General features: G+C 56.2%; 1 protein-coding gene across 5 annotated transcripts; it reads left to right on the top strand.

The window, feature by feature from the left end:
* Positions 1-27237, top strand: AHCYL1 (adenosylhomocysteinase like 1). Of its 5 annotated transcripts, none has more exons than XM_076357736.1 (17): positions 1-272; positions 15855-15966; positions 16348-16491; positions 17323-17423; positions 17722-17824; positions 18076-18170; positions 19042-19148; positions 19231-19347; positions 19555-19618; positions 21083-21171; positions 21655-21725; positions 22171-22265; positions 22350-22448; positions 23032-23100; positions 24309-24387; positions 24868-24988; positions 25136-27237. In XM_076357736.1, the coding sequence occupies exons 1-17, from the start codon at positions 165-167 to the stop codon at positions 25140-25142; spliced, it is 1581 nt and encodes a 526-aa protein (XP_076213851.1). In that variant the 5' UTR covers positions 1-164; the 3' UTR covers positions 25143-27237. The 5 variants fall into 5 exon arrangements, with proteins under 5 accessions (XP_076213851.1, XP_076213852.1, XP_076213855.1 ...); XM_076357737.1 differs by lacking the exon at positions 1-272 and adding an exon at positions 2958-3047; XM_076357740.1 differs by lacking the exon at positions 1-272 and adding an exon at positions 2977-3024.

Below are 27237 nucleotides of genomic sequence, written 5' to 3'. Positions count from 1 at the left end.
GAGCCTCCGCCGCGGGACCGGCCGGGCCCAGTCGAGCCGAACCGGCCTAAGCCGAGCCGAACCGGAGCGTTCTCGCCTGTCCGCCGTGCCCCGCCCCGCCCGGTACCGCGGGCGGCCGCGGCCCGCCCCACCGCCGCCTCCTCCTCCTCCTCCTCCTCCTCAGGATGTCGGTGCCGGAGCCCGCCGGCGGCGAGGAGGTGAAGCAGGCCAAAGAGGTGGAGGACGCCGAGACGTACTCCTTCATGGCCACCGTCACCAAGGCCCCCAAGAAGGTACCGGTACTGGCGGGGCCGGCCCGGTTCGGGGGGAGCAGCCCCCGGTTTGGGGGGGGGGGGAATGTCGCTGGCCCGGCTCTGGGGAGAGCAGCCCCACGGGTTGGGGGCTGGGAAAGCGGGAACTGGTCCAGTTTGGGGCGTGACTGGGAACGGGGGGGGGGGGGGGGGGCTGTCCCCATTCAGTGGAGGAGAGGGAAATCGGTACCGGGCTCGAAGGGGACTGGTACCGGCGAGGGGGGGCTGGCCCGGTCTGGGGGCGGCTGGTACCAAGCGTCGGGGGCGGAGGTGCCCGATGGGGGATGCTGGCCCGGTTTGGGGTGGAATGGGGGGGGAACTGGGTACTGGGGAGAGAGAGGTCTGTACTGGGGTACAGCCCTGGCCCGGCTGGGGATGAGGGGGTGCTGAGGGGGGGCTGGTACCGGCAGGGGGGAGACGTGGCTCTGTTCAGGGGGGCTGGGGCCAGGCCTGGTCCAGCTCTGGGGGGGGGGGAGGAAGCTGGGGAGCAAAGCTGGGGGCTTGGCTGTGGTATAGGGGTACCTGGGGGACAGGGTGACCCCAGGCAAAGGGGACAGGCAGCTGAGGTCGGGGGAGCAGGTCTGGGGACCCTGTGTGTCGGGACGATGGTGGGTGCTGCGTGCGTGGAGGTGACAGCGCTCTGCGGTGGGGACAGAGGGGGGGGGACCTGTTAAATAGGACGAGCTGGCAGCAGTGACCTGGAGATCTTGCTGTAGGTCACTCTGAAGGGCGGCAGGAGGAAATTCGGAGTGTTGAACTCTTTTTTGGGGCAGGGGGTCTGTTGGTGGTGTGGGTGGGAGCACGTCTGGGCTTGGGGAAGAGGCTGCCAGAGCAGCCCCCAGCGCCGAGTTCTCCTGAGTCACCTCTTTACCCTTTCATCCTTGAAGGCCTTCTCGCAGGAGCTCCTGAGATCTCCCGGTGCCGCTGCCCGCGGTGCTTGTGTAACCCTTATGGGGGGTACGGATGGTGCTGCGGGTGGGCGAGCACTGGCTGTGCCGCCGTGGCAGGGTGCAAGACCTCCGCTAACTCGGGTAACCGGCTTTTAGATGAGCGAGCGTGCAGAGACCTGTGCTCCTGGCTTGGTGCGGACCTGCCGGGCTCGGTAATGTGCCGCTGAAGTCCCGGTCCTGCCAGCGAGGCGGATTTGTGCTCTGAGCCCTGCACGGATCTGCGCAGCTGCGGCCGGAGGTCCCTGCTGTGCTGAACATCGTGTTCCCCCCGGGGCTGCAGCCGCCTGCCTCCGCGCTGGAAGTAAAGGCAAAGCAGTCGCAGTGAATGCGAATGTCCTCCTTCTCCGGGGGAACGTCTCTCTTGCCTGCTCTGGCCAGCGGTGGGATTAGGGGAGCGTCCGACCCTTGTTGAGGGGCTGCCGTCAGGCGGCTGTGTTTGAGGCATCTCTCCTCGCCCAAGCTCATGGTTGCTGCTGGGGAGCAGGGATCTGGAGGCTCTCCCTGCGCCCTGGCCCTGTTTATCCGGGCTGTGGACATAGCCTGGAGGAAGGAGCAGGGGAATGCGGAGCTGGGATCTGCCTCTTCTAGCGGTGGCTCAGCGCAGCTCAAACTTGGGCACTGTTTTTACCTTTTCATTACCATCGTCTTTCTCCAAGCTGGGGAGCTAACAGTGCGAGGCTGCAGCCGGCTGATCTGAGAGGGGAGAGCAAACTACTAATCCCGAAGTATCCTATGGGGCCAAAATACGCGTTGTAAAAAGAAATGCGATGTATGTGCAGGGGGGGAACTGATCCAGCATCCTCAGAGGCAAAGTTGGCTTGTGTCTCGGGGTATGGGATGTTGTATCACCTTGAATTTGCTGCTTGTTGCACAGCACGAGGAGCCACAGTCAGACTCGGCGGCTGCTGCAGCCTTTCCTGGCTGGATGATGATATTAAAGGTGCCCAGAGCGACAAGCGACATTTGAGGCTGATAATATCAGCAGCCAGCGAGATCTTGGGGAGCGTGCGATGCGGCTGAGGTCAAGGAACAAAATGCTTCGGGCCACTGTTTTCCTTGCCTGGCTAGTTACTGCGAATAGCACTCGGTAATAGCGGAGGCGTTGGCAGAAGGATAAAAGGACGAGGAAGGGAGAATTGCCCTCCTGAGATAAGATGTTGAGTGCCCCCAGCTCAGATGCCTTCGAAGCAGGATCGCAATTAAACCATTAAAATGCTTTTCTGTTTCAACGCAAGTCGAAGCGACTTTCGTGCTCGCTGCCCCCGGAGCTCTCAGCGTGGTCAGAGGCCAGCAAAGAAGATGGTTGAGAGAGGTGATTTACCAGCATTGAGGTAGGGGAAATCGTGGCGTGCTGCTGAAGCGGCTCCTTCCCTGGGTTTTTAGGCTCCTTGAACTTTGCCGATGCAGTTTGCATAAGGCGTTTGGAGATGGGGAGGGCGGGAATGTGGCCAAGCTTAGTGCAGGCTCCGTCTCCTCCGTGTGACCTGCCACTGAATAGCTTTTCAAAGAGGAGCCTTAACTTGTGCTGGTGCTCGGGGAAAGCGCCAGTGTCCGGCAGAAGAGCCGGCGTGAGCCCGCCAGCGTCCCGTGCCCAGCTCGGACCTGGGGGAGCATCTCGGACGTAGCCGGAGGCACGTCGGCCCCGCGGGTGCTGTGAAGAAGTCGGCATCCTCCTTGCCGTTGGCAGGCTGTGTCGGGGGCACCCGGAGCGAGCCCGAGCTGTGCAGCCGGCCTGGGGGATTGCTGACGTCTTTGTTTCCTCTTTTGTCAGTGACTTGTTTAAGGTGAAAAAGTGAAACAGCAGGCGGTAAGAGATTAAGAGATTAAATATGATCAACTCCGGATTTAAGTAGGAGTCGACGCAGTCGAGGTGAACGGAGCTGTAGCCTTTCTGCAGAAATGGGGCGGTTTTCCCCCAAGAGCTGGGGTTGCCTGGCTCTGCTGAAGCTTCTTTTTCACTGCAGTTTATGGGAAGTTGGGCTGTCAGCAAAATAACGCCAGCTTTGGTCAGAGTGAGGCGGTTCTTTGGCGGGGAGTGGTTTAAAGGCAGAGGTGAGTGATGCCGAGCTTTCTACTTTCTCCAGTGTGTGCCTTGATGTTGCTGGGGGGGGGGGTGTTTGGAAACACTCAGGCTCGTGTCTTGCCCAGGTTAAGTGAATACGGGTGTGGGGCTGAAGGGAGAGCTCAAGGGTGCAGGTTGTGCTCTTCTAGATCCCTGTGTGCCATCACCACTGCGTCTGGGCATCTGCTTTTCCGCCTCCCTGGAGACTGTAGGCGCCCTTGACAGCGGTTGCTTTCCGAATCCACGTCAGCCGATCGGCGGAGCCTCAAACTCCCGGGCAAGCCGAGCCGTGGGTGCCCTCGAGCGGGCAGGACTCGTCGCCGTGCTTAGAGATGGGGGGCAAGGCAGGGGGGCTTGGCAAGTGCTGTCGCTGTCTGTCACTTCACCCGATCCCCGTTGCGTCCTTGTCGCGTGGGGATCGCCGTCCAGTGGGCTCCTTCACACCTGGGTACTGGCAGACAGACAGACGGACGCTCTGCAGACAGATCTGCTTACTCACGCAGCATGCCTGGAGTGTGAAATGGGCTAAAGCCTTGAATTTGCTTTTGGGGAGGTGAGCTACACGACACCTCCGTGCCCCGAGAGGCCGGCAAGCCCGCGGCCGGTGTGTTTGGGTTGGTGCTGTGCCCCTGCGGATGCCGGCGCCGGAGGAATCCCGCTGAGGCTGTGCGGCGGGGAATGCTAATGCACAGCGCTGCAGCTTTGCAGTGGTAGCGAGCCAGAGCTGCGCGCTGGCTGGCACGGGGGTGGCTGGAGATGGGAGCAGGGGAAGGCTGGGGAGAGGGGGACGGAGCCCGTGGGGAGCTGCCGTCCCCTGGGGAGGGCTGGATGCCTTCTCCAGAGCATCATTTCTGCTGCTGCTTTTTGCAGTTGCCTGCAGAGCTGCTCTCCTGCTGCCTGAACGGTGTCTGACCTTGCTGCAGTCCGCTGCTTCCCTGCCCTGCACACAGCCCCTTCCCAGAGCTGCATTTTCTGCCCCATTTTTCTCAGTCCCGAGTCATCTCAGGTCCCTGCAGCTCTGCCAGGCTGGGTGCTAATAAACCATCTTCCCCTTCAGTCTGTCCGGGGGATGAGACTGTCCTTGTTTGTACTGACAGAGCTCCTGGAGTCTCTCGTTTTTCCTCTCTTTAATTTCATTCCTTAGACTGGCTGCTCATAAATCCTCCTCTGCCTTTGTGTGCTTGTCCCGGGCAGTGGCCACCACCTCCTCTCCTGGTTGTTCAGTCAGACGCCGTACGCTCGACCGTCTTGGCTTCCTTGCCCAAATCCTCTGTTCTTTTGCTTTCTTGCTCTCCTCTCTCTGCGGTTTTTCCTCCTCGTGACGAGGTGCCTGGATGAGTTGAAGGGCTCATCCGACTCTGTATGGACCACCTGGGATGGGTCTGGCCTTCCTCGGGGTGCAGGAAAACCCTAATCGGTGAACACGTTGCTGCGGTTAGATGGTCACAGGCTGAGCTGGCCATACCCTGACCCACGGTGAGAGGAAACCACGAGGGTGTTTTGAACAGAGATGAGTTACTGGGGGCTGGGAGCAGACAGGTCACTGGTGGCGCTGTATTAAATGACAGAATCGTAATTATTTCTGTTATAAGTCGCTCTTGGGTCCTTCTCATCACTTTGGCTTTTTGGAGGGTCTCTTTGCTGTCCAGAGGAGAGGCTTGTCCTTGTGACCCAGCACTACTGCAAGGCCAGAAGATGCTTAATTAAGTTATTGAACTGGAGAGCAGGAAGAAAGGAGATTTTTGGGGTCTGACGGACACAAGCCGTCTTCAAAATTATGTGCCAGGGCATGTGGCTTTTGCTTCTCTGTTCTCCTCGTCCTGCGGTCCCGTGAGGTAGGCTGGGTTTCCACTCTGATGTCTGGCCTTTGGAGATGGGAGAGGAGTTGGATATTCCTTCTCCCCAGTCTTCAGAAGCATCTCTTGTCATTTTTCGGTGGTGTGGGCATCGGGGGCCACCCATCTGAGCAGCGCTGGTTTTGGTTGGAGCCTCCTTCCCACGTGAGCAGCCAGGTCTGGAGCGTGGGAAGTCTGCTGGCGGCAGAAGCGCTGTTTTTTTTTCTTTAGGCCTTTCCCAAAATGCGAGATTTGTCTTCTGCTAGGGACCAGCCTACCACAATACTTTCTTTGGGACCTGAACCGTGCTTTCCAGCCCACGCAAACGTTGGAGCCTGCTCCTGTGCTCCCTGCTAGAGGTCGAGGCTGGGATTTTTTTTGCTCTGGAAACCAGCTCTTCAAGGCCAGGTTGGAGTTGATCCTTTTGGATAACCAACTGGCTTGAGGCAGGGCTTTGCAGGTGAGGATCCTGTCCGTGTTGCTCCGAGGAGGAGCTGGCGAGTGCCTCATCCCAGGTGTTTGAGGAGGGGAAGGTGTGGGACTCGCCTGCTCAGAGCAGCACTCGGCTGAAGAGATTTGCTCGTGCCTGGCTGTGTCTTTTATCATCAGGAGTTTCCTGCAGGCGACGTTCGCGTTTGCAGAGGGCTTGTTGCGTTTCCTGCTGAGCCCTTTGATCAGGGCTGCTTATCTGGGGACTCTGACTCACCTTCACTCAGCAGATGGTGGTGACGTTTGAGGTGACTGTCCCAGGGCTTGCCGCTGGCCCCGTGGAGCCGCGGGTGCAAAGGACCTTGTGCTGACACTTCTGCAGAGCGTGACCCCGCTCTTTCTCAATGGGACCGGGGGTTGGATCAATGTGGGGGCTGGGGGCTGCTGTAGGAGGGTCAGGGAGTCCCACCAAGGAGGAGCATCTTGTTACCATCTCAGCAGGGTACGCTGGAGCCCCTTATCAAAGCCCTGGGGACTCGGCCACCTTCAGCAATGCCTTGAACCTGGTCTGCACCGTACCCCTCTAACCTTGGGCTAAGCATCACCTCGGCACGCTTCCCCGGCGTGGTTAACCCTCGGCAGGGCACGGCACGGGGAACGGGCGCTCTAGGGCATCTTGGCTGATGGTCCAAAGAGGAAGCTGCCGCTTCGGATGTTTTTTGAGCAGCCGATCTTGCCCCGTGGGCTCCCTGCCTCTGAGAAAGCAGGATGCAGAAGCTGGGGCTATTCATGCCTTTAGGAGGCTGCCCCGGTTGCCCTGTCACATTGGGCTGCTCGAACTGTGAATTTTAATTACACTTCGGGATCAATACGGTGGCCTTGGTAACGAGCTTATTGCTGCTGCAGAATCTGTTTACTTCAGGTTGGTGACAGCCAAAGAACTTAGGTGGCCGAGGACATGATGTTCCAGCTCGTCAAACAGGCTGCATTGTAATTCGGGTGAGGCTCCCGCGGTCCTCGGAGGTGGGTACAGCTTCCCCTTGGCTGCCTCCCACAGACCTGGAGTTCGCTGGCAGGACCCATTCGTGCCTGGCGGAGGAGCCGCCTTAATTCAGGAGTTGTCATCTGGGTGGGGGTTGTGGGAACCTGGTTTATCTACAAGGTGTGGGCGTAGGCTCCTTCTAGCCTTTTGCAGGGAGAGGGAGAAGGTAGGCAGCCTGGAAAGGAGGTTCCTCGGGGCTTTGCCTTGCCGAAATTCATGTTTTGGTTTCCTCCTTCCAGATGGCCTGGGGTGAGGTTCAACCTGTGTCTGCTGTTTTCAGTCTCTTCTCCTTTCGCCTCCCCACAGGGAGCTCCGAATATTGCACATTCTTGCACCGTGGGGAGAGGCTTGCATCCAACCTGGGCATGTTTTGGAGCGAGAACATCTGGCCGATCCCTGTTGACCTTGGAGCCGTCAGCCTCTTGCAGGCAGCGCAGCCTGTGTCTCCCTACATTAACCGACCCCTTCTTCAAATATTCTCTGAGCTTGCCATCCCTGCAAGGATGTCACTTCTTATCCCTCCTGCCGCATTTAAAAGAAAGGGGCTTAACTGAATCAACGCTGTCTGCAGGAAGGGGTCGGCTTTGCTCCGACATGAGGAGTTGGTGTCCGGGAGGGTGATGTTTGTCCATCCTGGTAATGATTCCTCCGAGTCCTGAGCAGCAAACAGCCTAAGCTGAAGCCTGGGCTTTCTCTCCTTCCTTGCCTCTAATCAGATGCATCAAAAGCAAAGACTTTTCCAGGGCTGAAAATAGAGTATGCTGGTGAATGAGGAATGGGCAGCTCTAGGTGATGCACTTGGGGAAATGCCACTGTGAGGCGCTTGTGGGGGATCAGCCAGGGCTGGAAACCTGGGGAGGATGTATTTCCAATTTTCCGATTGCACAGCTGTATTTCCTGACTCTCTGGGATGTATTGTAAACAGGCTGCTCCTGCTTCAATGCTGATCCTGCCTGGCATCTTCCCTTAGAGCCGTGGCATAGGGATGGAGGGTCTTTTTTAAGTGTAGCTGAGAGTCGCTGGAGCCTTGCCTGGGTGGTGTTTGCTGTATTGGTCTCTCGAGAGACCAGAAGAGATCTTGAAATGCTGTGCTTCTGCAAGTCGGTTCTGGGGGAGAAAAGGAGGCAGGTGGGGTATGTGGTGTGATGGGGATACGTAGACTGATTTCCTCCCCGAAACACAGGGGCTGCTTTAGCATTACGGAGGAGAGGTTTGGGGTTTTCAATTTCATCTTTTTTTTTTTTTGTGGCTAACCCTCGCTTCAGGCCCACGTGGTGGAGCTGAACAAGCCCTCTGACAGCGCGTCTGAGTGTTCCCTTGGTCTTGTACAGCTGTGGTTGTAGAGGAGTTTTCTAATTAATTTAAAAATCAATGCTAATTAAAGATGATTCCCTATCAGCTGTGACACACAAACACATTTCCATGGGCTTCCAGCTCCGAAGCAGCCAGCCGGCCCGTTTGAGTCCTCGGTTTGCCCCACAAGTCACTGCAAATGATTTAACCCACAGTCCTGTCCATGCAACGCTCCCAGCAAGGTAACTCCAATTAATGCCAATTATCCTGTTGCCCGAACACGTGGTGTGCCACAGGCGCACGGCTGGGTGGGCACCGCAGACGAATCCGTAAGTGAGAAGTCTGGGATGTCTTTAAGCCGATTGCTTTTTGCGCTGCGGGAAGCGAAGTGTGCCCCTCCGGGCAGCCGTGCTGGGTTCGTAGGGTTAACCTGTGAAACGCGATGGGAATTCACTGCCCTTAAGGATCCCAGGGACTTTTGCTGTTCCTGCTGTGAGGGAGATATCCCTCTGCGTTAAAGCCGGGAGCAAGCCTTTGCCTCGATTCCTGGAGTCCAAGGACTAGATGCCTTATCTGCTGGCGGGGAGCTTTCCCTCTGCTCTTGCTGGAGGCAGTGCACCTTTGACCTCAAGGTGTTTATAAGGCAGTAGTTATTCCCAGTTACTATTTAACAGCTGGGCACTCAAAATCACATTTATTTTATTTAATCCTGCCTTCTGTTTATTTTTCCTTTAACTAGCATTTACAGTGATTCCCATGATGACTGAAATCTTGCGGTGGTTTCCAGCCTATTAACCTTTGGAATGGGCTCATTTCTTTCCTGGTGTTTCTTCTTCTCTGCCAAGCTTTGGGATTCGTGTGAAAGTCCTTAATTCTCCTCTTGTACTCACGGAAACTCATTGGGGCTTCCCCCCCGCCCCCAGTGCTTTACCCAACCAGCCCTTCTCTGCCAGCGAAGGATGGAGGCTGGTATCAGGGCTTGGCTGTTTTACTTTGCCAGGACCTCGGTGCCCTTTATTTCCTTGTTGGGAACGGTGTAAAGGTTTCCAGGCAGAGATCTGGCAGCGGTTCCTGCTCGGGGAGTTGGCGGGGAGAGTGCCAGACAGGTCTCTGCCTCTCCAGGGAGGAAAAACCTGCCCTGTGAACCCTCTGGGAGCTAGAGGTACAGATCCAAGTGGCACTGAATTCAGCACTGACCGTGCTTCAATCCACAAGGCAGAGCAGCACCCTCGGGCAGCTTTTCCCAGCTGTGGTGTCTGACCGAAGCGCTTTGAGGTTTCCTCCAAAGGTTTGGGTTGGGGGAACCATCAGGAGAAAGTCCTCCTGTTGCAAAGGCCACACCTGGAGCAGAAGCAGGTCCTGTTCCTCCATATAACTTCTCTAGCTGGGGCTGTGCCACTTCTAGCTCTCCCCAGGGCCCTTGGTGCTCTGCCAGTGGGTGTAGAGGATCAGAAGACGCCTGCTGAGCGCCTGGCTGCTGACCTGCTCCTCCAGCATCCCTGCAGCATGGTGGGGCTGAAGCCATGGGCATTGCCAATGCAACCCCCCCCGCCTACGCCCGGCCTCGTGCTCTGGCTGGGGTATCTTTTGCTGCTGAGCTGGTTTGAATTGGAAATCTGGTTGTCCCGTGAGCTTGGCTGCAGCCTCGTGTGAATTCGTGCAGCTGCTTGTCATCTAGGTGTGTGCTGGCTCGCTTGGCCAGAGCTTGGAGGTGATAAAATGGGGTGGTTTATGAACCACGTAGCCAAATCCACCTCAAAAACCTCCCCTTGCTGGTGGTTTGGGGGTGAGGATGGTGAGTGGTCAAGGTGGGAGCCTTACTGATCCCGATGCCCCCATCCCCCTGCTCCGAGTGCCTGATTTTTCCTTTCCTTCAATCCTTATGGGATGCTGTGGTCCAGAAATAGCCCCCTGGGGCTGGGTAACCTCACGGGAGAGAAATCTTAAAAACACCCACGTCTGCCTTGCTGATTTCCACCCCAGAAATACATGTGTCCTGTTGGGTCGTAGAGTGGAAGCTGTGTCCCCCTGCGTGCCGGAGGGCTGGGGGATGCAGCGGCTTCCCTGCCCTGTGTCTAGACGCTGTCCTGTGGGAACAGGGGCTTGGCTCTCCCAGACTGGAAGCAGGGCAGAGGGGGTCTGAGGACAGCGGCAGCCAAGTCCTCTAAACAAACCAAGCGCCCTGGCACGGCCACGCTCACCGGTTCCCCCGGCCGTGGTGGGACTGCTGCCAGCCCCGGGGCCAGCGCGGGGGAGAGACACTGGGAACCTGCGGCGAGCGGGCTTGGGGCGGCTTCGGCCCCTCGTCCCAAGGGGGACAAAGGTGGCAGGAGGCTGTGGGTGGCTTTGGGGAGGGCTCTTTTCTCCTGGTCGGGAAGTGTGGGGTCCCCTCTGGAACCCGAGTGGCCGCAGGAGCAGAGCCCGGAAGAGTGCTGTCCCCTCTCTGGGGAGGTGGCACAAGCAAATCTGCTGCTCGGCTCTTCTTTTTGACCTAGAATAGAAGCAAAGCCTCATGCTGGTTATTTTATTTTACTTTTTTCTTCCGCTGATGCGCGGCTGAAGAGACCTCAGCCCCTGGGGTGCCTCTTCCCTCCCTTGCTGCTGCGTTGACTGAACGTGACGACTCGCTTCTGCAAATAAGTGGATTAAAACAACTTGTGCTTTAGAAACGCCTGAACTCATCAGTGTGGCAGGACCCGGCTCCTGGTGAGAAACCGGTCGCCGCTTCCCAGGGGGAAACAGTGCTGGGGAAAGGGTCTTTCTGCAGATAACGAATCCTCGATGTCTGAAGCCTGGGTGTTTGAAGGTGCCTGTCTTCCAGGTCTGCAAAACTCAGCCCTGGTACAAGCTGATGATCACGTCTCATGTGCAAGTGGGGCTGGTGAAGAGGATAAGTACCGATTTGAGCTGTAAAGCATTTCTAGACTGGCTGAATTTCCAGGAATGACAAAGAAATGATGAACTTAAAAGACAGGTCACGTCAGGGCTGCCTTAGCAGCGTGGGCAACCAACAGTGCCCTCCCAGCCTCTGCCAGAGAGTTTTTGTTGGGGAGAGGAGACTAAATAAGGGAAATTGGCTGCCCTGAATAGTCCTGATCTCTGCCGCGGGCTTTCTGCTGTCAAAGGAAAGGTCCCAGGACCCTGGATCCTTTCAGGCTTTCTCCTGGGAGGGCAGAAGTGGGTTACAGAGACTTTCTTGCTTTCCAGGCGGTTGTGTTGCCGCGAGAACGTGCTCTGCTCTGATTTTGCTGTTTCTCCCTGGGTGACTGCGCTGTGTCGTCACGTCCACGGACGTGGTGGAGGAAACTTAGGAGGCTGGAGGGTTTTAGGTGGTTCGCTGCTTCCTTCTTATCTTGGGTGATGTGCAGAGCCTGCTTTTTAACCGCACCCCCCCCCCCCCAGTTACTCTAGGACAGAAGTGGCTGTAAGGGCACTTCTTTTTACGCCACTGTGGATGTGCCATCACTCACGTTGTCCCTCATGAAAAATAATAATAATAATAATAATAAAAAAAAAAAGGTTGCTAAGGCAAAGCTGGTGGTGGTAAGATGGGAGCCTGGAGCCGTTCCCTGGCACGTGTCCTTTCCCCTGTGGAGCCTGCCTCTCGGTGAACCGGGCCAGCGCGTGGCCCCGGGGATGGCTGTGAGTTGGTGGATGCTTTCCAAATCCTCTTCCTCCTCCTTCTGCAACCTGCTCTGCTGCTGTCCCCCGAGGCTGCACGGGATGCGATCAGGGATGCGTAGCACGGCAAAGGAGCTCGAGCATCCTCTCTGGAGCCGTTCTGGGAATGGAAAGAGTTTTAAAATTAAAAGTGGGGTCGTCTTGTGCGAGAGGGACGTGCGTGGCTCATCTGTGCCCAAGGTAAATCCGGCTGGATTTACAAAGTCCTCTGCAGCTCAGAGGTAGGGGGGGAACTTCTCTTACTTGGTAAGCTCAAAAAGCTGCTCTCTAGCCTGACTGCTGGGAGAAAAATGCGGGATAAACCATCGAGGATTGCACACCCAGCAGTCACGAGCTGCTGGTTCTTTTAGATGGTAGCAGTCCAGATCTGGAATCTGTTTGCCCTTCCTATGTTGTAATAATTAAACAAACGAGGCTGTATGTGCTGGGGGCATGTGTGCTGCTGGGTTCGGGGCTGCTCGGCCAATGTGCCCACGTATGGGCAGGTACCTTATAACGTAGGGAGAGGCTCGTTGAAGCTGCTTTTTTAGCTTCACGGTGGTTTTGGGACGCACCGGGCAGCGCAGCCAAACAAGGTGGCTGGTGTTTGCCTTGGGAGGACCCGGGCACCTCTTCTGACCCTTTTTGGGATGTGGTGCTGTATCAGCAAGGCCGATGCTCCCTCACCTCCTGCCTGGCCGGACCCAGCACCTGGAGGGGTGGTTTGAGCTGAAAACGAGCAGCCGTTGTTGAGAAGCGTCGGATCTGAGTGGGAATGGGCACGGTCGCGCCAGGTTTCACAAGGGGAGAAAATGTACTTCTGGCTTGGCAGGTGTGACCAGGAGCAAGCAGCGTTCAGCGTTGCTTCACAAAAACTTGGCAGGAGATGTCAGTTCCTGGTGTTTTCCTACAGGGCATCTCCCAAAAAAACCCCTGCTGTACCAAGCAAGGAGCTACTCATTTGGCACAGGGCTCCATCAGGACCCCGGCCCTGTCTCCTCCTGTAAGAGGGTAGCGATGCTAGAAAACACCCCGGCTCTGTTTCTTTGAGGAGAAATCGGTGCTGTGTTGTTTTGCCTCCTTGGTCATGAATTGCTGGGATGAAAAAATATTTTCCTTGCTCTTAAACCCTTGTGCTCCACCCGGTTGGAAAAGCAGGATGAAATTTGGGTTGTGATTCACGATCATCCTCTCCGCGGCCGGCCGGTCCTGATCCCGGTCCCCTGTCACCGCAGCCAGCCCGGCTTCGGTCAGACACAGCCGACTCATCCACAGCCCCCAGCCGGGGATGCCGTTCATTCAATTTCCCATGACAAGCTGAGGGATTACGAGATTTTCTCCGTCGCCTTAATGCAGCTAGAGAGCCCAGCACGTGGGAGATAACGCGGCCGACGGTTACGCATGTTGCCAGTCGGCTCGGTTGCTTTGCCTGACCGTGGCGCCTGCCGTCCTCCCTCATCTTCCTCTCGGCTGGTTGCCGGACGCGGTGTTAATTTGCCGGGCTTGGAGGGGGTTTGATGTGCAAACGGTTCATTCGATTCGGAAGCTGTTTGCAATGTTTGATGATAATTTTAGACAGGGCAGATTTTGCTAAGCTGCGGAGTTCAGATGAGCTCTGGTAAAGCCACGGTGGGGATTACTGTGGTTAATTCAGCACTTGGTTTCTTTAGTGGTGATTTCCACCCCCCCCCTTGAATTCAAACCCCCCATTTCTAGAACTGCTGTTTCTCCTAAAAAGTGGGACCGTGCCTTGGAGCTGGCTCAACACCCACGGCTGGTACCCTGGAGGGGACGATGGTGTCCGGTAGATCTCGGTTGTCTTGGTGGTGTGGGGATGGCGCGGAGCTGAGGAGCGCAGCAGCCCTCCGTCCCCACCCTCTCCTTCCTATCGCATCCGAAACGAGCTTTGCTCCATGAGACCATCCAGGCAACACGTTTCACTGCAGGGAAGTGCCCTGGCCCGGGGTTCCCATGTCCTGGATGCTGTAAGCAAGGACAGACACCCACCTGCGCCCTGGGCTGGAGCAGCAAAGCCTGGGTTATCTGTTTTTTCTCTCCTGGGTTCACCTCTTCCCTGGAAACCTTTCCCTGAGATGGAGAAAATTCCTCAGCTCACACTCTAAGCTGTTTTAATGCCAGCAGCTGTTTTATGGGGCATGTTTACACCCTCTGGTTTGATGAGTTGCCAGAGGAAGAGGTGGGTGTGAAGGGGTGGAAATCTTGCTGTTCTGAAATTGCTGATCTCCCCCCCCCGCCCTGGAAATGCTCATGAGTAATACACCAGCATGGAGGTGGCACAAGCCTTTCTCAGGCTGTCCAGGGAAGATTGATCCAAGCAACAGACCTTGAACAAATTCCAGCAATATCATTCCTTGGTTGGGAAACCGCTGTGCCTGCCAGCTCCGGCCCCATGGATGCTGCTGTTACCTGCCTGGGGTTGCTTGCTAGAAGTGCTTCTGCACCTCTTACCTCTTGGTACCAGCTCTCCCAGCAGTGCTGTAGGTTACGATGCCCTCCAGTTCCTCCCTCTGCACCAAACGACCTAAAACAGTTGCAAAACCAAACCTGAAAACTCCATGTAGCGTTCCCATTCCTTCCGCTAAAGCAAATTCATGCAATTTGATTTGCATCAGAATTGCACAGCGTCTGCTGGCAAGTCTGGTCTGGGAAGCAGATACCAGGCTGTAACGTATCCAGTACAGAGGAGCTGGCTAAAAACCTTTTAGCAGCAGCACCCACAAAAATGCCTGGGATGCCTGCCTGGGTGTGTGATGATGGACTTGATTTGGTGCTAGTCTGTTCCCGGAGGGGATGCTGGCGTCACCTCCATCGCCCCACATCACCCCACATGTCCTCCCTTGGACTGAGCAGTGGGTTTCGCGTCCCTGTTTCCCCTCCTGAGCAGAATACCAACGCTGCTTTTGGCCCATCAGCTGGGTTTCTCCAGGAACCGTGGCTCCATTTTACAGCCCAAATAGCCATACTGGTGCTGCAGACACCCCAGACTGTGCAGATTCCTCCTTCCTGGGATGGATCATCTCAACTAAATAGTTTCATTCTTCTCCCCTTGAAGGCTGTTTTCCCACATCAAAGCTTTTGGGAAGCTTTTGGGATCGTTGTGGCATGGAAGACCCCTCCTTGAGGCCACTGTGGCCTGTCTCTTTCCATCAACTTGATTTCTTCAGGACTCTTCTCAAGGTCTCCTGGGTCTGTGGGGATGCTTTGTTAATCCCACTCCCTGCGATGATGTCTCATCCCTGTTAAGTGGCAAAATTAAATCCTGCAGCGACGTGATCAGAGGGAAGAGGCCGTGCCAGGGCTCTTTGTCAGGGTCTCCTGCATGGCAGCATGCCAGGGAAGGGGGCATCAGGCTGGATTTGCCGGCGCTTTTCCTAATTCCCTTTCATCTCCGTTGTCTTTCTCTTGCAGAAGTAGCAATAAGGTTTTTTGCTGGCTGGTCACACGGGATGAGTGCAGCAGCTGGGCAGTTTGGGGCTATTTTTCCCCTCCTTTCAGCCCAATGCACTTGAATTTGATGAGCCGGTGGTAGGTGCCAGAGCCTTGAGTTGCCTCTGGCCGAGAGAGGAAGGAGGGGTGGCTGTTTTAGGGCTTCTCTTACAATGGAAACATCTGTAATGCAGAGGAGACTGAAAGGCAATGCAATGTCAACTACTTCTCGTTGAAATGTTCTCTCTTGATGAGTGTTTTTCCCCCTGCTTTTAGTATTGATTTTGGAAGGATGTGCTGTGTTTTTAACCTGCGGGATGCTCTGTTCCTGGGGAAGAGCCTGGAAGCACCAGGGATCTGAGTTTCTGCTGGGACCACCCCAGCTTTCACGCTGCTGCGCTTTTGGGCAGAAATCAGTTGGGACCGGTCGGGGTTAGAGCGGGGCGCTCTGCCTGCACAGGGCTTGTCTGGAGGGCCGCACGGCATTTGTGTTGTACAAGCAGTCTGACTTTCTTGGAGGAGCCTCAGGGAGCCGGAGATGGGCTAAAGGGGGTGTTTCAAGCCTCGCTGGGTGCTTTTTGGTTTTTTTTTTTTTTATCTGCAGGCATTAAGCGTAAAATCTGCTGTAACCTTCTGGTGACAGAGATGATCGGGCAGAGGAGGGGGTTCAATATTTGGCATCTGTAGCCACAGGTCTGTTCCTTGATGCATATGGTGATGCTCGTTTCTGCGACTACAGCAGTCAAGGTGGACTGAAGGGAGCCACGGGCCCGTATAGCCTGGAAAGATGCTGTGCCGTAAGGAGCGCCTGCTGATTTTGCACTTCTCTTCCTTTGCACTTCTCAGCAAATCCAGTTTGCAGATGACATGCAGGAGTTCACCAAGTTTCCAACCAAGACGGGCCGTCGGTCCTTGTCCCGCTCCATCTCGCAGTCTTCCACTGACAGCTACAGCTCCGGTAGGTGCTGGGCTCCTTGTCCGTGCCTGGTCCTCTCCCAAATCCGGCACTAGTGCCACTGTGAACGCACTGCTCACACTGCATGTCAGGATGCTCCATGCTGCTGTGTTGTACTCAGACGTGGAGGGGATAATTCTGGGGGGGTTCCCGAAGCTCAGGCATTGATTACCAGTTGATAACCCAGTTAGTTCTGGGTTGTTTTAGGGAGCAAGAGTGCAAAATTCCTTCTGGACATTGGTTTTCCTTAGGAGATTTGTAGTTTGAGCCATGAGCGTGTGCGCGCGTGAAAGCTGGGAAGCGAAACGGAGCAGAAACCTGAAGCGCAGGAGATCCCCGGACTCCTGAGACCTGGGGTAACGTGCATTCCTCTCCTGGCTTTAGCTGCCTCCTACACGGACAGCTCTGATGACGAGGTGTCCCCCCGAGAGAAACAACAAACCAACTCCAAAGGCAGCAGCAATTTCTGTGTGAAGAACATCAAGCAGGCAGAGTTTGGGCGCCGGGAGATCGAGATCGCTGAACAAGGTAGAAGTGGAGCTCGGGGTTGGTGGGGCTTGCGGCTGGGTGCCGTGCTCTCCAGAGACCAGGAGCTGAGCCATGGCAAGAGCCACAACTCATGCTACAGCCTCAGATACCCTGTCTTCCCCCCCTCTCCCCCACCCCTCTCGCCGCCTTGAATCAACAGATTATGTGGGGAAGAGCTAGACGCGACAGCAAACGTTAATGATGTGTGGCATCCATTTTCTAACAACAGCAGGGCTCTTGCAGGGTTTAATGTTCTGGTGGCTTTGGATGAGAAACCTCAACGGGCAAGGATCTTGCAACGCCTTCAGAGACATGAAAACTGACAGTCCCAACCCCTTCCCCTGGGGCTTGTGGGAAGCTGAGTTACCATTTCCAGGGGGGCGATTGGGTAACTTTGCTTTTGGGCTCCTTTTACACGCATGCTGCCAAAGCCTTAAAAGGGAAAGATAATCCAGGCACATTTAGAGCAGCTCTTCTGAGATGTGGCAGCACTGTTTTCATCTTCTTTAGGTGCTTCTCCTTGATGCTATTCTGCTGCAGGGCTGGTGACTGCCCTTAGCTGGGGCGTATCAGATGCCTTCTTTGGGCAGTGCCTGTCCCAGACCTCTCTCATTACGTGGTCAAGTGACAAATGACACTGGTGTTTTGGTCCCATTTTGGACAGACCTGCCAGGCCAGCGATGAGGAGTTTTCTCCCTGGCTGTGTAACGACTATAGCAAAAGCTGTGGGGCTGGGTGTAGCCCGGGAGACCCCAGAAAGGAGAGCAGATCTGGCAGAGAGGGACCTCTCTGGACTAAGCCGTCTTTAAAATCCCTCTGTTCCTTTTGCAGACATGTCTGCTCTGATTTCACTCAGGAAACGAGCTCAAGGGGAGAAGCCTTTGGCTGGAGCTAAAATCGTGGGCTGTACCCACATTACAGCACAGACTGCGGTGAGTGGCTGCTTATTTGGGGCATCTTGGGTAGGAGAGGCCATTTTTTTCCCCGGGGAAGAAAGTCTCTCAAGTTTCCCGGCCTTGGGCAATTGGAGGAGGCACCTTCACTTTTCTGGAAACATCTTGGAGGTTCTGCCACCCGCATTTCCCCAGGGCGATGTTTGCTGGAGCTGATCTCTGATCGGTTCCTCGCTGCGTGTTGCACAAGGCTGTGCTTGGGGCCCTGTGCCGTGCTGGCGTGCTTGTGCCCATCACCGCTCCCCCAGGCCTGCCGCTCACCCCCGCTGTCTCGCAGGTGCTGATCGAGACGCTGTGCGCGCTGGGAGCGCAGTGCCGCTGGTCTGCCTGTAACATCTATTCCACCCAGAACGAAGTGGCGGCTGCCTTGGCAGAAGCTGGTGAGTACAGCTGAGCCTAGGGACGCAGAGCCCTTCCAGCCCCTCCTGGCTCTGTAGCCTTGTCCCAGCTGGCCGGTTTAAGGGATGGTTTGGACCAAGGGCGGGATAAACAGGTTCTGATCCTGTTGTGGGCTGCGGTTTGATCTCTGCATGGCCCCTTGGCCCTCCTGTCTGTGGCTTTCCTGAGTTGGCCAAGCAGGAGAGAGTCCTGCCAAACTCCGCAGATGCCAAGGATGCTCCTCTTCTTCTAGGTGTTGCCGTGTTTGCCTGGAAGGGGGAGTCAGAGGATGACTTCTGGTGGTGCATTGACCGCTGCGTTAACGTAGATGGCTGGCAGGCCAACATGGTAATGAGCCTTCTTCCAGCCCTTCCTCTTCCTCCGTGGAGTGGTCACTAGGTGCTCCTCACCCTATGCTCCCTGGGGCTGTTCCTGGGAGCCTGCTGGGGCTGCCTGGGCATCTGCTGGCATTGCAAAGGCCTCTGAGCCCCCATCAAAGTGGGGGTCCTGGAGAACGGCAGCCGGCGCTGGGTTGGGGGCCACCGTGGGCATTGAGAGCTGCAGAGACGGTGTCCTGAGTTGGTACAGCCCAATGGCACGGGAGCATCTCCTGCCGGAGCTGCCAACGAGTCGAGAAACCACGGGACCTCTTTCCCCCCAGGGTCAGCCCTACGGGAGCTGCCCCAACTGCTCCTCAGACAGATCCCATCCACCCTCTCCCAAAGAGAGAGCGGCCTCTGCAGGGGACCTTTCCCTTGCTGAAAGCAGATGACACCTCTCACTGCCTCGATGCATGGTCCGTGATCACTAATGGTGCGGTAGCGTGGGTCAATGGGCCGTGACAGCTCCCACAGCCTTTCCTCTTGACTGTTTGCTTTCAGGGCATGAATATTGTGGTGTCCTTCTGACCTCAGCCTGTTTAGTTAGTGCTGCCTGTGGTCATGTTTCCAGGCTGCAGAGCAATAGCAGGGGCAGAAAACCCTGTTAGGATCCATCAGCTCCACGCGGGGGGTAAGAAATCCTCGATGTTTTGGAGGAGACCCCGAGTTGCTGGCAACTAGGTGAACCCAGGAGTCCTGGCCCCCAGGCCTCTGCCCAAACAGCCCTCCGTCAGCGCCTGAAGATGCTCTCCATCTCTTTTTCCCCGTCCTGTCCCCAGCGAGTGCTTTTCCCAGTGGAAGGCCTGACTGCTCCATGTTCTTCCTTGCCTGTTCTCTAGATCCTGGACGACGGTGGGGACCTGACCCATTGGGTTTATAAGAAATACCCCAACGTATTCAAGAAGATCCGAGGGATTGTGGAGGAGAGCGTGACTGGTGTGCACAGGTAGGAGGTTTGGGAAGGCTGATCTGGAGATCTCCTATTGGGTTGCTGCTCTCTGCTCTGACCTGCCTCTGTCCTCTTCCAGGCTGTACCAGCTCTCCAAGGCCGGGAAGCTGTGTGTGCCAGCCATGAACGTGAACGACTCTGTCACCAAACAGAAATTTGATAACCTATATTGCTGCCGGGAATCCATCCTGGATGGGTGAGTCCAACCCTTCTCCCCATCTGCACCGTCACTCTCACACGGGTGGATTTGGCTCCGGCTCCCCTTGAGCAGAGATCTGCTGCTTTGCCCTTGCTGTGTGCTTGCAGGACCTGGTTTTGGGGGCTCTCGCAGCGGAGCGCTGCCCTGTGCCATCAGCGGTGTGCGCTTGACTAATCCCAACACAGGTCTCTCTCTGTCCCCCAGCCTGAAGAGGACCACGGATGTGATGTTTGGAGGGAAGCAAGTGGTGGTTTGTGGTTACGGGGAGGTGAGTTTCGTAAGCGGCAGTCGGTGGAGCTGTGAGTCAGCCTCCCCCCGAGCCATCCTTCTCCTGAGCTCAGCATTCTTCTTCCCTGTGCACAGACCACGTGCCCTTGATACAGGAGTAGATCAAACCTGGTGAGCGATTACCAGGGAAATCTTGCTAGAACCTGCTGGGAGGCTGGAGAGCAAGCATCAGATTTCCCAGTTTGCCTGCAGATTAGCTGGGCTGCAAATACGACAGTTGCTGGGAACGCTGGCCTGAATTATAACTACCCATGGGTGCTCCCATCTGCTGTCCCTGGACCGAGTTCAGCATCCAGCCTGGCTGTCGCTGAGCCTGTGACAGAGGAGGCGGAGGGGCAGGCTGCATCTCGCTGGTGGATAATGTTCTGGCAGAGGGGAATCGTATCACGAACTTGTAAATGATTCTGCCCTGGAAGAGCATGGAGCCGGGAGCTGACACCTTCCCTCCATCTGTGCATTGTCTGCGTGGGTGTTTATCTTCCTGCGCTGCGAAGGGCCTGGCAGTAGCTGCAAATGCTCTTCCCGGCAGGAACGCTCTTACTAATTTATTTAGACACCAGTGGAGCCCAGCTCCGCTCGACCAAGAGGCTGCGCTGGCTCTCACCCAGGCGCTCCAGGGTGGCGTCTGATTCTCCAGTCATGAATTGTGCTGGGAGTTGTAGTCTCCAGGGTCTGTCCTGAGTTTTCCTGGACTTCTTCAAAAGAAAGGAGTCCTTCCACCCTCACTGTTTTCCCCTTTGGATGTGGGTTGGAGTCCCAGTTTGCCCTGCCTGGCTGTTTTCAGTAGACCTGAGGTTGGAGCTGGGTGATAAGTGAGGGTGTCTCTGGAGATGTTTCTTACCCGGCAGCATCTTGCTGGTCAGAAAACGGATCTGAGCATGGGTACGTGCAGATTAGCCAGGTGTTAGTGTGGGTAAGTGGCGTGGAGAGCCGAACTTCAGTTTAATTTTGTAGTGAGGAGAGGGATAGAGTCAGAGATGCTGTTCCAGGAGCTCTGCTCTTCCCCATGCTGCTGCCCGGAGCGTGGGATGGAGGATCTGTCCCCCAAACAGTGCAGGACAGCTCTGAATGCCAAAGAAACCCTTTGGCTTAAAGGCAAGTGGGGCAAGTGCGTGCTCATCCAGACTGGCTTTAATCTCCTCTTGGAGGAGAGTTCAGAAGGGCTCCTGTGATGCTGGGGGCTGCGCAGGCTGCGAGCATGTTGGTTTTGGAAAGCTCCTGCCAGCTGGTGGTCATGCTGGAGGGCTGGTGGCCTTGGAGGGGGAGCTGGGCTTGTGGCAGAAGTGCCACTTGCCAGGTACATCACTGAGCTGCTCCTGGCATCGGGCAGATGGCTGGGACAAGCATCTCCCAGCCTGGGACGCGCTCGGGCTGTTTTAGGGAAGGGATTGTAGCACTCGGCGCGTCCCGTGTTCAGCTTCACGCTGACGCTTTGCCTCGGCAGGTCGGCAAGGGATGCTGCGCCGCTCTGAAAGCCCTGGGAGCGATCGTCTACGTCACGGAGATCGACCCCATCTGCGCTCTTCAAGCTTGGTAAGATGTTATATGCTGCCTGTGACCATCTTTTCCTCTGCTCTCTGGCCTCCTTTAAACCCCGACAGAGGCTGAAACCAGAAACAGGAGAATCTGTGGCTCATCTCAGAGAATAACTATCTCGTTGGGTTGTGATGGGGAAGGGCTGAGGCAGCTTTAAGGGCTGTGGGGTACCAGGCGGTAGGCACCTGCACCAGCTGGCTTGGGAAGGCTGCTCGAGGGTTCATGCAGGGCTGGCTGAATGCTCCACGCGTCCCCTGGCTCCTCCAACGTTTGCGAGAGCAGGTTTGACGCCGCATCCTTTGCACAGCCCTTCCTCTTGCATCTGGCGTCCCTGGGGGTGTGGAAGGATAGCCTGGCTGCTGCGTGAGCAATTTGGAGCTGCTGCAGCAGCGATACAACGCTGAGATCCCTCCTGGCCTGGGGCAGAGAGGGAACAGGCTTCTCCTCCTCATCGTGGTCCCTCTCCCCCTTTTTTGCCAGCATGGACGGATTTCGGGTGGTGAAGCTGAGTGAAGTAATCCGTCAGGTGGATGTCGTCATCACCTGCACAGGTAGGGAGGGAGAAGGTCGTGGGTGAGCCTTGGAGCAGGCTGAGAAGGAGCAGTCGTTCCCAAGCGGGTGTCTGGGGATGGAGGACACTTTGCTGCTAATTTTACAAGAGCCATAGCTGCGCTTTGGCAAGAGCTTTTCCTCCTACTCCCCTCCGTCTGCTATTTGGCCACAGTCCTCCTCAGCCCCTGGGAGGAGGGACATCACAGCCATGTGTCCCCAGAGGTATTTTGGGGTCTCCTAGAGCCTGGTTAATTCGTGGGAGCAAAGATCAGCACTCTTCCCGTGTGTTTCTCTGTTGTCACAGCCAGAAGGGCTCTCTTCCTGGTGGAAGTTCATCTGATGTTGCCCCAAGCTGAGCTTCTCTGCCTCAAGTGCAGGGAAGGAGAAATCAGAAGGTTTATATTTCCACTGCCTTGGGTTCATCTGTGCCCTCTCTGCCTGCAGGAAACAAGAACGTCGTGACCAGAGAACACCTGGATCGGATGAAGAACAGCTGCATCGTGTGCAACATGGGCCACTCCAACACCGAGATCGATGTGGTGAGTCAGCCTGCGGCCTCGACGGCTGCGTCCGCCCCTAAATCCTCCCGCGATGACTCCAGCCTCTTCCTCCTGCTCTTGCAGACCAGCCTCCGGACCCCGGAGCTGACCTGGGAGCGGGTCCGCTCCCAAGTGGACCACGTCATCTGGCCGGATGGGAAGCGGGTGGTGCTGCTGGCCGAGGTGCGCTGAGAGCTGTGCCGCGACGTTGCTTTGGGCCTCTGTCGGGAAATCACTGCGTGCCAGAGTTTTTGTAACAGAGATTTAACCAGGTGGAAAGGTGCTAGGAGGAGGTTCAGAGCTCAGGAAAGGGTTTCTTGATTATTTTATTTTATTTTTTTTTTTCTTCCTTGAGGCAGGGGAGGTATCGTGTACCACATGCAGCCGCAGAGGTGCCATCTGGCTCCGTTCTTTTGAGCTGGGAGCCATCCCTATCAGCCAAATACCGTCTGCTTCTGGCTTTGGCAGGGTTTCCCATGCAGCAAACCGGCCGAGTGTCTCCTCTTCCCACTTGAGCTCTGCTGGCAGTAGGAGGGCCTGGCTCTTTCTAGGGACCACAAAATTTCCCTGCCTTAAAGCTAAGGGTTAGGGTGGAAACTGAGGCAGAGTTTGAATGCTCTGGTCACATAGATGGCTCTTGAATCACTGTGCTGTGGTTGCCCCCACCCCAGGGAGGGGGTAGAGGTGAATCCTATCTCGAGACTCGGTTCGGTTTGACTTTGGGGGCAAGTTCAGCTCTCTGCAGACTCCTCCTGCTGTCTCCTAGGGCCGTCTTCTCAACCTGAGCTGCTCCACGGTTCCCACCTTCGTTCTCTCCATCACAGCCACCACTCAGGTCTGTACGCTGCAGGGCCGGGGCGCGAGGGGTGGGGGATGCTCTGGGGCCTTGCACGAGCCTCGGGGCGGGGACGGTTTGGAAGAAGCTGGGAACACGCAGTTGGATGGGTCCTTGGGATGGCGCCGGTGCCAGAGATACCGTAGCCACCACCTCTTGGCTGGGATGCAGTTAATGACGGCGTGAACTTACGGTTTCGGTTACAGCTGGGAGAGAGCTTTTAAATGAGCCAGGCTTCATGGCAGAGCTCCTGCTGTGCTGTAAGCCACTGGAGAGCTCCCCTAGCATAGGTTTAAGCTTACCTCAAAGCAAGGCTTTGTTTTGTCTTTGGACTCTTTAATTTCTACAGCACACACACAACACCCCCCCCCCCCCCCGGGGTGGGTTTTGGGGATCTGGAGGTCAGTGGTTAAAATGCTCCCCAGCATCAGTGCCGGCTCAGCTGGGCAGACACGGCTTGTGTGTGGCACTGTTTGTCGTGGCTCCGCCTTTCCAAAGAAAACGATGATTAAATTTGGCTCCGCTCGGAGATCTGCAGTCGGTGCTGGCTGTGCGAGCAGCCGAGGCCGGCGCGGCCCTCGGTCGGTGAGCAATGGAAGGAACCCGCTGGGCTGGAAACACGGAGGGGACTGCGATGGTGGGGGAGGACAGCCACGTTAACGGTGGGGAATTTCCTTAGCCTCACACTTGTCGGTCCAAACCGACGGGGACCGGGGCTGTGTTTTGGACCTGGCTCTCAGCTGTGTGAACTGGCACTCGGGGGAGATGCAGTTTTATTTCTGCTGAAGAAGTGGCCGTGGTTTTTGGAGCGATGCTGACAGCTTGAAACGAGCAATCCCTTCATTTCCGTGTGACACGGCAGCCGTATGGTTTAAGAGAGTTAGAGCTGCTCCCCTCTCCTCCATCCTCGTGTTCTGGTTTTCCCCGGGACGTTAAGCCCGGATACTGCAAACAGGCTGGGTGGCATCTCAGTTCCGATCTCTCTGGTCCTCCCCCAGTGGCGGTGGGATTATGGAGACCCAGAGAGGGAGGTACCCTTAGGTGGAAGCTTTTCCTTCAAGGCATTTTGGAAATGGTTGCCCCCTCCCTCAGACCCCCAAAGCCTTATCTCTGCCGCCGAGAGCTTTGTGCCGTTGCGGGTGTTCAGCGCTGCCCAGCTTGGCGGCCGTCCCTGACTGTCCCCGGGCTGTCCCCTGTGATCTCTGCAGGCTCTGGCTCTGATTGAGCTCTACAACGCTCCCGAGGGCCGTTACAAACAGGACGTGTACCTGCTGCCGAAGAAGATGGGTGAGTGAAGGGAACCCAGGCTGACATCCCCTGGGCTGCTGTGGGCCAGCAGTTTTTGGATGTAAGGAGAAACTCAAACCTGGGCTGGACAAGACTTTCGGGGAGAGGATGAGTTCAGGGGAGCCATCAGAGGCAGCAACCTTCAAACGCTGGCAGGCTGTTAGATTTATTTTCCTTAATGTTCTGCAGCGTGGCAGGCGTTCCTTATCCTGCAGACTTCTTGCTCCGAGGCTTTTCGTGCAACCCACGTGCCTTTTGGTGCACATCCAGCCCTGCTCAGCACCAGGGCTTGGGCTCGGCTCTGCCGTAGGCTTACGTGATGGTGAATCCATGGCGCTAGATGGCAAGGACTGCCTAGCCAGACCCAGCGTGGTGCCCTGGCCCTTTTCGTGCCGTATGATGAGTCCATACATCATCTCCCCGGCAGTGTAATGGGGGACATGCGCCCCCTGATCCCCTCTTTCCTCTCCCCCTTCCCAGACGAGTACGTTGCCAGCTTGCATCTGCCTTCGTTCGACGCCCACCTGACAGAACTGACGGACGATCAGGCGAAATACCTGGGACTCAACAAAAACGGGCCTTTCAAACCCAATTACTACAGGTCAGTGCCGGCCGGGGCAGGGAGCCGCCGTCTCCCCACCCAGCGGGTGCTGTTGGGGGCATCTCTTTGCACTGGGACAGCGTCAGCTCCCAGGAGCTGTGTCCCCCAAGCGTCCACGGCCTCACTGTCCCCTCCCTTCTCTTCTAGATACTGACGGACCATACCCATGAAGGACCAGACCACACAAGGCAACATTAGAGAGATTATTTTTAAAGATCATTTTATTTTGGTTTACCTTTTTCTTTTTTTTTTTAAAAACCAACAGAGAAACCTGTTTTTACATTTATCAGTGTGATTTTAAGGTCACTTTTTTTTTTCCCCCCCTCAGTTTCACCCTTTTACGTGATCACATCTCTGTCTGATCTTGGCAGACAACCTGGGATTCGCTTCTTGCTTTCATGTGGCTGAAGCCGCTGGTGGCTCCCAGCCCTGGCTCTTGGAGAGGGTTTCCCTTTCCTGATGTGCCAAGGGCAGTTCATTCCTGCAGCGATGTGGGGTTTTTTTTTTTGTTTTGTTTTGGTTTTTTTTTTTCACCTTTCCAGCCCGCGTTAGTCTCGGCCGGGATCCCTGCAGATACGGAGATGCTGTTCTATCTTATCTTACGTTTCTTTCTTTGTGTGGATTATCTGCAACTTCTAAATTGCCTTAAAGAGCCCAGTTTTAGCTGCTAGATCAATGCTCCTAGCGCTGCTTGGGAGCAGAGTGGCGCCTGCTGGCCACCTCGCGAATAGGTGACTTGTCCCCAAGCCTGACCAAGGTCACTGCGCTGAGGTGGCCCAGGTTTGGTGGCTGCTGGCCCAGGTTTGGTGGCCAGCCGGGTACGGGGGAGTTCACTGTTTCAGGGTGCTAATCTGAATTCGGACGGGGGTCGCTTACCCAGCATTATCCTCATCTCTCCTAGGTTTTTAGCCAAACTGCACCTTAATTGAGTTAAAACCATTGTTTGTTTGTTTTTGTTTGTTTTTTCCTCTTTTCCTTTCTGATCCTTAAAGAGATGTTTTAAAGGGGGGGGAAGTGTCGGGGAGGCCGCTGCCTGCCGAGCCTGGGTGCTCGCCGCGTCTGAGCGGCCCCATCTCCCACCGAGAAGCGCGAGGTGGTTTTAAGGGTGTCTGGGGTGTTTTTTAGGGGGGGGTGTTTCACTTTTTGTTTTGAGACGGACGCAGAGATGAGCCTTCCCCGTACCCCAGCCTGGGCCCTCTGCGCCACAGACCCCTGCGCAAAGCCCTCGGCTCCCCATCGCTGCCCTGGCCCTCGAGCTGGGCTTTCTCAGCTCTTCCCTGCCCCTCTCGCAGTGCGTTTCAGCCGCTCTCATCGCCTCGTTCATCTCTTTCCCCATCCTCGCTGGTGACATGTTTCTCTTTTCCATCTCTTGCAGCTTGTCCGGGGACGGGGGAAGCTCCTTGCAACCCAGTGAGGTTTCTCTTGGCTTTTTTATCCTCCCCAAATTGCCTCTTTCTTTCCCCAGCCAAGGCCAGAGCATGGAGGGAAGGAGGACCCCCGCTGCCTGCCCTGCCTGCATCTCCCGGTACACGGATAATGGAGATGCTGTGGTACCCATGACCGGGGCTGCTCCTTCACCTCCGGCCACCCCGTCCCGCGGACTGGGGATGCCTTTTTAGTGCCGCCTGGCTGGGTCCCTCCCCGGGGCTTTGCAGGGTTGGGGGTGCCGCCGCTTCCCTGGGGGGTGCAAAGCTCCTTTGTTGGGGACGGGAGGAAGATGGGAGGGATGCTCGTGGCTTTGATCACCCTCCTCTTCCCCCCCCCCCCGCCTCCTTGTCCTTTGACTATTCCTCTTTCTCACGCTGCCCAGTCTCCTCCTGGACCGTTGCTGGGTCGCTCGCTCTCCCCACAGATTTTGGGGATCACCTGCCTCACAGGGACCCCTCCACCATCCCTCAAACTTCACGGGGGACTCACGCCCGGCTCAGTGAGCCGGGATGGGCGTCTGCGGGGAGGCAGCGAGAGCGTGCCCCCTTCCCCATGAGGGGACTCAGGCCGGGACCCCTGCACTTGGGGGTCACGGTCCCCCACTTTCCCATCCACGTTAGGGTCGAACCTCGGCGTAAGGGCTCCATCTCTGTATAAGCCATGTTGCGGGGTGGGGGGGAGCCCGGGGATGGCGGTGGCAGCGTCGGGCTGGGAGGGAGAGGTTTATTTTGTATATGAATGATTTTTAATGAATGCAATATTAATCCTTGCAGATGAGCAATAAATCATTAAAGTCTAATTAAACTATTAGGAAAAACGAA

The sequence above is a fragment of the Aptenodytes patagonicus genome, chromosome 22 (assembly GCF_965638725.1).
Source record: "Aptenodytes patagonicus chromosome 22, bAptPat1.pri.cur, whole genome shotgun sequence".
Classification (NCBI taxonomy): domain Eukaryota; kingdom Metazoa; phylum Chordata; class Aves; order Sphenisciformes; family Spheniscidae; genus Aptenodytes; species Aptenodytes patagonicus.
This window is presented reverse-complemented; position numbering and strand designations above follow the sequence as displayed.

Bases quoted from the DNA above. Each gene is read 5' to 3' on its own strand.
- AHCYL1 (XM_076357736.1), top strand. From the start codon at position 165: ATGTCGGTGCCGGAGCCCGCCGGCGGCGAGGAGGTGAAGCAGGCCAAA. The intron at 22,449-23,031 runs GTGCGCTGAGAG...GCTGTCTCCTAG, and splicing joins GGGTGGTGCTGCTGGCCGAG to GGCCGTCTTCTCAACCTGAG. The intron at 24,388-24,867 runs GTGAGTGAAGGG...CCCCCTTCCCAG, and splicing joins CCTGCTGCCGAAGAAGATGG to ACGAGTACGTTGCCAGCTTG.